Source organism: Lycium ferocissimum, chromosome 7 (genome assembly GCF_029784015.1).
Source record: "Lycium ferocissimum isolate CSIRO_LF1 chromosome 7, AGI_CSIRO_Lferr_CH_V1, whole genome shotgun sequence".
Lineage (NCBI taxonomy): Eukaryota > Viridiplantae > Streptophyta > Magnoliopsida > Solanales > Solanaceae > Lycium > Lycium ferocissimum.
Window position 1 is genome coordinate 58256796 of NC_081348.1, and position 8622 is coordinate 58265417.

At 35.9% G+C, this 8622-nt stretch overlaps 1 protein-coding gene across 5 annotated transcripts; it reads right to left on the bottom strand.

Moving 5' to 3' along the window:
- Positions 1-616: 616 nt before the first annotated feature.
- LOC132065766 (uncharacterized) lies at positions 617-7942 on the bottom strand. 5 transcript variants are annotated; one of them, XM_059459298.1, is made up of 5 exons: positions 7722-7942; positions 6220-6534; positions 4577-4767; positions 1928-2157; positions 617-846 (listed from the first exon to the last, which is right to left on the bottom strand). In XM_059459298.1, exons 1-4 carry the CDS (start codon positions 7755-7757, stop codon positions 1989-1991), a joined length of 711 nt encoding a protein of 236 aa, XP_059315281.1. In that variant the 5' UTR covers positions 7758-7942; the 3' UTR covers positions 617-846; positions 1928-1988. The 5 variants fall into 5 exon arrangements, with proteins under 5 accessions (XP_059315281.1, XP_059315276.1, XP_059315280.1 ...); XM_059459293.1 differs by having other exon boundaries at positions 1928-2154; positions 4574-4767; XM_059459297.1 differs by having other exon boundaries at positions 1924-2154; positions 4574-4767.
- Between the last annotated feature and the right edge of the window lie 680 nt (positions 7943-8622).

Consider the following 8622-nt stretch of genomic DNA (forward strand, 5'->3'; position numbering starts at 1 on the left):
TATAATTTATTATTCGAAAACCAAAACATATACCCAATTAAAAATTCAATTATTTTCTTAAAAACAAGAAACCCAACTACAAATAACCCTCTAATGAAGAATTTAAAGAATATTAATCATTCTAGAGTTCTAATGGAGAGAATTTTGGAGAAGAAGTTAGAGAAATATAGGAAAGAGAACAAGTATACGTATATAAAAATTTAACCTTCTAGAAGAGAGAATGTACAAAATTCCTATTTTTACTCAGCACTTTATGGGTCATATATGCCAATTTTTTTAACCCAAAACGTGGAAATGAGTCATCTTGTGCCACACTCTTAAAACTTGGTTAATATATGCCAATTTCATATACCAAAATGCACAGAGTGCCAAATCCCCTTTAAGAATAGAATAATGATTAGCTGCAATTTCAATTCTCCACTCCAGTTAAAGATAGGCCAAAAATTACAAACAAATCTGACGCAGATGATTCCTGTAAAACTAAACAAAGGGACTTCATTTTCATAGTTGGTGAAATATTTGAAAATCAGTGTCTATCAGTATCAGCCTCATAATGTACGACAGACCATCTGCAGTTTGCACATTCAATATTGTGACCATCTATGAAATTTGTTGCTAAGGTCGTTAAGTAATTCTGATTAAGTAGTTTAAGAAGCTCTTAAGTATTACTGCAAAGTTGAGATACACATTTAGTCACTCAAACTTGACGATCATTTTGTTTTCTTTGTTAAACTCGATAATACACAACACATACATACAACGGCAAAACGGTAAAATGACAACATAGATAGGAAGTCGTAATCGTGGGCTTCAATATCGAATGGGCGGTCCAGACACGGCCCAACACTGCAAGAAAGGAATTCATTTTCAGCTCAATTGTGCATAATGTTCTTGTATTCTTGGACATCACATATTCCAGAAGATAAATAGCATATGACACAATAAACAATTGATTCCATCAGAAATGCCTGGTTGACCAGATAGATTCTAAAATTACAAAAATAAGTTCTTCGCCATTTGCAAATTTAGCTGTCTATATATTGGTGTATAAAATCGTCAAGATAGATAAGTTGATGTTATAGTCTTTTTCGTTGTCCTTCATTGATTTTCCTAGTCATAAATTCTTGTTTGGTTAAGATCACGATATGACTCCTCGGATCAAAGTTAACTGTTAGAAAACATGGACCTCGGGCTTCTCAATCCCATAAGCTATAGCTAATCAGGTGAAGGTTGTCCAAAATTTGATCAGGAAATAACCCATTCCTGCAATCAATATGAGACATTCTAACATCCCCTTGAATGTTCCCACATGATACTGGAGCGTGGACAATATAATATAGGCATAATACATAAATAGACTCTTAACTTGGCCTCAGCTGGCAAGTATGTCCTCCAACTTTGGGTGTATAAAGTTGAACAAGCAAACACAAATGCTGACGTGGCATTGATGTGGCACTGACATGGCCCTTCAATTTTTATGTGCCACGTCAGTGTCATGTCATCATTTGTGTTTGCTTGTTCAACTTTATACAAGTTGAGGTGCCTACTTGTGCACACCCAAAGTTGGAGGGCATACTTGCCAGCCGAGGCCAAGTTTAAGAGCCTATTTATGTATTATGCCTATAATATAGGGGACCAACTTTGGATAAACCAAGAATATGAAAGTGTATGGGCTCGGATAGCATGCTAAGAAGATCCATCCTAGACTTTTCAACCTCAAAAATTAGCTCATGAGGCGAGAATTGCCCTAAATCATATATGGAGAAAACTTCTCATTCCCTCAACCAATGTGAGATGTTCTAACATTGATAAAGAAGAAAACATAATATTAATTTTATAAAACTGGATCAAGTTGCCTCCCATTAAATCTGGATTTCATGAATCATCAAAGTGGCATTAGAATACAAGTGCAAGTCAGCAAACCTGCCTGTTGCAGCCTCATCAGGATTCAAGAGCATGATGCCTCAGGAGTGAAATAACAACGAAACCTACAATTGCATAGCAGAGCCTTGCGTCCACTTAGGTCGCTCGGCCTCATCTTTCTGAGGCCAAAACTGGAACAGTTCTTTGATTGTTGCCTCCTCAGCAAGAATGTTGGGGAAAAACCAGACACGACTTCCAAGAAGAATCCAAAGAGCACCAAAGACCATGGCTCTCACTGCAGGAATCAAAAATTCTTCCTGATAAGCATAATCGGAAACAGCCTTCCTACCTCCCAAGGTAGGGGTAAGGTCTACGTACACTCTACCCTCCTCAGACCCCACCATGTGGGAATATACTGGGTGATTGTTGTTGTTGTTGGTTGCTGACAATTCCACAGATATGTTCCTAGCTTATTTCAAGAGGTAGTACATCTGAACTCTAAAGCAGATTGATCTCATCCACTATACGTCCCTCACTTCTCTATCCCCATTTACATACTATTTTTATAAACTAAGAGGTAGTACATCTGAACTCTAAAGCAGATTGATCTCATCCACTATACGTCCCTCACTTCTCTATCACCATTTACATACTATTTTTATAAACTTAAGACCTGCTCTCTTTTCTGAAGGGCCTTAGGAACATTACCTTCCAGTAATAGAACCACAACAGTTGCAAAACAAATAACAGTTTTGTGAACTAGCTAAACAAATCAGTAGATCAATATCAAAATCTGTCACCAAATCTGAGACACAAAACACCCTTGAAATAAGAAAATAGGTACATATGTTTAATTTGTCATGTAATCTTCATCCAAGGACCAAAAACAGTGAACCATGAAAAAAGTTGCAGTTTCACACGTATATGCTCTGTATGTATTCACTAAAGATCAGTTCAAAATCACCAATCACAAACAAACTAGAGAGATGGCACAAGAAAAGTACCCAGCCTATAATTTGTCCAACTACAAACTCAGTCGATGTTGCACCCCAAATTAAATCATTTCTTGCCCAAACTATTCGGAAGAGTCAGAAGTATGAGATGCATCTGTTTTATTTATCATGGGATCTTCATCCAAGGAATAAAAAACAGTAAACCATGAAAACAATTGCAGTTTCACAGTTATGTGATTTTTTTTTATTATTATTATTATTATTTTTTATTTTTTTTTGACAATGGTGACATATTATGTGAGTTGTATTTTCTAGGAATCAAATCCTCAACCAAAAACAAACTGAGAGATGAAACAAGAATAAGCACTCAGCCTGCCGTTTGCCTGATTTCATTGTTAACTCAGCTAGTTTTGCAGTCACAAGTAAACCTTTTATTGCCTAAACTATTCAGAATCAGAAGTACTAGACCTATCTGAGTTATGTTTCTTTTACTATCACGAAAAACCAATGACGACCTTTTAATTGGTAAAACTTCACTGGGGTTATACTGAACTTCATATCCTCTAATTTATATTAAGAAAAAAATTATCTTTCACTGTCTATCATAGAAAAATGCAAAGGCATGTAATTACCTTAAACAGAAAGAATATATAGAGAGAAAAAACATGTAGGAATTATTTTTTTTTCACAAGCGAACACATGTGGAGTACTGGAGTACTAATTTAACCATGACCTTACCTCATTTCCTATATATCTGATAATATTTCAAAGGTGATTTTTTTTGCTATCACAAAGTTCATTTAAGCTAACATCTGAAGCTGTTGCTTTAGTCATTCCGATGAAGTATTTGATTTTTGTGTTACATAAAAGAAGCTGCTTGTCCGTACTTAGAAACTGCCGCAATATCAGTTTTTTACGGCCACATCATGTTGCATCATAATTCTCTATTCAACAACAACAACAACAACAATATACCCAAAGACAATCCCACCAGGTGGAGGCTGGGGAAGGTAGAGTGTATGCAGACCTTACCCCTACCTTGTGAAGGTAGCGAGATTGCTTCCGATAGACCCTCGGCTCAAGAAAAGATGCAAAGACAACAATAATAAGAGGCAGTAATAGCAATAATATAATAAGATAAACGAAGTAAAGAAACAATCAAGTTGTAATAGAGATCTAAAAAATAAGCAAATGAACAAAGATAATAATACTCCTAGTACGGAAAAGAAATCATCGCGGCAACCTACTACCCTCTATCCTAATACTCGACCTCCACACCCTCCTATTAAGGGTCATGTCCTCGTTAAGCTGAAGCTGCGCCATATCTTGCCTAATCACCTCTTTCCAGGACTTCTTTGGCCAACCCTTCCCTCTACTCAGGCCCTCCACCTTCAACCTCTCACTCCTCTGCACATGACCGAACCATCTCAACCTTCCTTCCTGCATCTTGTCTACCACGGGGGCCATTCCCACCTTGTCCCGATCACTTCATTCAGAATCATATCTCTCCTTGTATGCCCGCACATCCATCTCAGCATTCGCATTTCTGCTACCTTCATCTTCTAGACATGAGCTTTATTAACTGGCCAACACTCTACCTCATATAGCATAGTCGGTCTAACCACTACTTTGTAGAACTTTCCTTAAGTCTAGGCGGCACATTCTTATCGCACAACACAATCATAATTCTCTATTGTCAGAAGGAAAAGGCATATAACAACAGATCTATGAATGAAAATGACATAAGCACCAGAAACATAAACAGTATAAGGAGGAGGACACCAGCGACTGGGCAGAGTATAAGCTGTTTGACCTGATTGGGATACGCAGGAAAGAAGCAGACTGCTAATATAAAAAATGACCAGAAGAATGGGAGAACTGTTTGCCACAGGGGCCTTCTTTTGACAAATGCCCACACGAAAAAGGCGTCGTTATCAGAAAATACTTGATACTGCATCCAAAGGTGAAAAAAAATAACCTCAGAAACTGCTAGACAACTATGTAAAATGCATTACTCAAGGGATACAGAACAAAAGGTTCAATTTATGCAAGTCAAGAATGTTTAAAGAGGATAAGGGTAAGCTTTTTAAGGAGAAATGCATCAAATACACCATAAATCATATGTCTAGCGTTTGGCGGAACGTAGAATTTGTTATCTTCTTAGGGCAACAGAAATAGGAAATTGGCAATAGCATACTTACAAACAGACAATGCTATAAGTCAAAAACAAATAATGAAGGCCATCAACACTGTAACATATTTCTATTGAAGTGATCATTCATATTTACTGATTTACAAAGGAAAATTACAGGTGAAAGGACAGAGAATAAGATGTCCTTGGTTCCTTTTGGTTATGATTATTCAATTTGTTTATACCCAGGAGAGAAAATAAAGCTTAAGTTAATCAGTGAGATGATTAGCATGATTTATCAGATTAATTTGCAAGAGGATTAACTTTTAATCTACAAGTTCTAAGGTGAAAGTAGTAGCTATCAGTGTTATCAAAAGCGAAAAGCGTGAAAAAAGCTCTAAAGTCAGCTGGGGTTTTAAGCGCAAAGCGCAAATAAAGCGTGGGCTTTAATGAAAAAAGGCGCATTGGTGCAAAATAATAATATATACTCCCTCTGTTTCAATTTGTTTGAACCTATTTCCTTTTTAGTCCGTACCAAAATGAATGACCTCTTTCCTAATTTGGAAACAAATTCACTTTATGAATGATTTACAGCCACACAAATTTTCAAGGCTTATTTTGAACCACAAGTTTCAAAAGTCTTCCCTCTTTCTTAAATGTCGTGCCCAGTCAAATGGGTTCATATAAATTGAAACGGAGGGAGTATATGTTTAGCCCAAGACTAATAATAATAAGAATGGATAACAAATATATGGACAAACAAATTGTAAAAACATAACGATGGAGTGAAATATAAATTATCTGGTGCCATCTCTTCAAGAGAGGCTAATTGGCAAGGAAAAGTATGTCTTAGAGCCTTGATGATGACACTGAAGCGCACATAAAGTGAGGCGAAGTGCTCAACATGTTTTGAGCCTCGCTTTAGAGCTTAAGCGCGCCTTTGACAACACTGGTTGCTATCAGAAGTTATGATACATTTACTCATTCCATCAAAAAGAGGAAAATGACTTACCCCAATTATGGTGGATGAAGTCATTTTCCTTACAACTATCTAAATCTCTAACTTCATATTACTCGCTCGGAGCCATCATTATTAATCTTTATTACTCAAAAATTTGACGAAACACTCCAACTTGCTACTTTTATTATTGATCTTTAATGCACGTTATCTCTAGAAAACATTTTTCACTCACCAACCAAGCACCAGAAAATATTTTCCTGAACATGACTTCCATCACACCAAACACAGTCTGAATTTATAAAGAAACTCACATTGTAAATATCTAAATGTGCTGGAAAAGTAGACAATTTCTTCTTGCCAGGCTGCACAGTTTTTACCACACGATCACACTGGACTATAAGGGTCTTCTTAAGCAAAATGTTGGCAATTTCTTCAGGTTCCAAACTTCTGTCCGACTCGATTATGTCTTTCAGTTCTGAATGATTTCTCATAAAACTAACAAAATCTTTTCCTCTGAAGTACTCTACTTGTATTTCCTGTAGGACAGCCCAACGAGACACAAAGTCCTTATGATCTCTAACTTTCTCAGCAAATAGATGGAAGGCATCCTTTTTCGCAGCTTGCTCCTGAAATTTAAAAGAAAAGAGCATGGATATGAACAACACAAAATAAAAAGGCAGAAAGAGCGAGGAAGAATCTTAGAACCTCAATAAATTCAATGACAAGAACCACAATATGGGGAACACACAGCAAAAATTAATTTAAACCACAATTAAATAATAGATTGTGGACCTCTACCTCCCAAGGTAGAGGTAAGGTCTACGTACAGACTACCTTCCCCAGACCCCACTTGTGGGATTACACTGGGTATGTTGTTGTTGTTGTTGCAAAATTAAATAACAAGTAGATTAATTCTTCACTAAGGGTGTATTTGGTACAGAGGAAAACAAGTTCCTCAAAAATGAAAAAAAGACTTCCCTAATGGAAGTAGGGAAAACAAGTTCTATCAGTGACATTTCAGGTTCATTGTCTCCTCCTCACCCATCCAACGCCCCCAACCCTGACCCCTTGATCATCCCACCCACGAACCTACACCCTCACCCTCTTCCACCCCATAGTGTTTTGCTACATATAAATGCTCTTGGATAAATATCTTTTCGCTTACTTACCAAACACTAGGAAACAAGTAAGAAACCCACTTGTTTTCCAAGAAAAGATTTTCCATGGAAAACATTTCTGTTCATACCAAACACACCCTAAAACCACAACTAAACCAAAGTAAGATGCACCTTATAGGGCATGTATCCTTCAGAGGTTTCAATAGATGTTCAGAGCAGCTGGGTTTTTTTTCCGAATCAAGTATTATATTTACTCCCTCCATCCTGGCACCTTTCAGATTTCGAGATTCAAACAAGTTTTTCTTTGACCGTAATTCTTTCGCAGGTCCTTTAAATATTTTGAATTGTCAATTATCGTGACTTACCGGACTTTTTAAGAAGTTTCCAAATATATAAATTTTATTTCAAGAACTTAAAGATTCAATGTCAGAATTTACAGCCTAAATGTAACCGTTTGACTCTCGAAATTCGAACTGTGACACATAAACTGGGACAGAGAGAGTATTTTCGTATTAGACATTCACAGCAACTATAAAGAAAACATTGGTTAAATAGGAGCTAATTATCTCAAACCACTAAAACCCCATTTTGCGGCCTCATAAGTCATAGCAACTGATCATAATTCAATAATTTAGGGATAGTACTACCTTATGAGGAGTGTCTCTATTGGAAATGTTGGATGCCACACCTCGTACCTTATTCTTCTTCTCTGTTCCACCTTGTTTCTTCATCTCTGTGTGTGTGTGTGTATTTTTTTCTGTCAACGCTGTGGTTTTTCTCTGGTTTCTTGAATATGTATAGATTATCAAGTTTGTTGGGGCCTGCAAAATGAGCTTTTGGTGACATTTTTCCAACTACTACTAGCATAGAAAACTGAAGGAAGCTATTGGTTATAATATTCCTGAAAAGGCTGACTCAAAGCACGCAGTGTACCAAAATAACCTTAAAATCATTTTTAATTTACTTTAAAAATAAGAGGCAAATTGTAAACTTTCATCCTATGCAAAGTATATCCTATCTTAAATGCAATTAACCAAACATCAATTAAAAAAAAGTATATACATTAAATATAATAATAACAATAATTATGCGTTTGTCCTGTCCTAAATAAGTTAGAGCAGCTAAATATAATAATAACAATTATTATGCGTTTGTCCCGTCCTAAATAAGTTAGAGCAGCTATATAAATCAATCACGGATGATACTACTCGTCTTAAACACATCTAAGGTCAATATTGTACTTTCTACCAAATGCACTAAATAATTCAGCGATTCCTAATTTTGTAATCAAAGATAAGTTTATTTGAAGTATTGGCTTATTGCTAAAAGGACAAATTTTGAAGGTGAAAGAGACTAATGGAGTTACATTTGCACACTCTATACCTCCCAAAAATTATAAATTGCTGACGAAGTAATTGTTTTGGTAGGGTATATTAGGTAAAATAACACTAATATAAAATTTTATAAAATGTTTGATTGCAAATTTACTTAAGTCTAGTACAATTAATATCAATATAACTTATACACTCCATTCAGTATTATTTTTATGCATAGTAAATCATAATAACATCATATTAGTACTATTCTTATACTTAT

Bases quoted from the DNA above. Each gene is read 5' to 3' on its own strand.
- LOC132065766 (XM_059459298.1), bottom strand. From the start codon at position 7,757: ATGAAGAAACAAGGTGGAACAGAGAAGAAGAATAAG. The intron at 6,535-7,721 runs GTACGAGGTGTG...TTTAAATTTCAG, and splicing joins GAACAGAGAAGAAGAATAAG to GAGCAAGCTGCGAAAAAGGA. The intron at 2,158-4,576 runs TATGTTTCTGGT...GATTCCTGCAGT, and splicing joins GTCCTCCTCCTTATACTGTT to GAGAGCCATGGTCTTTGGTG.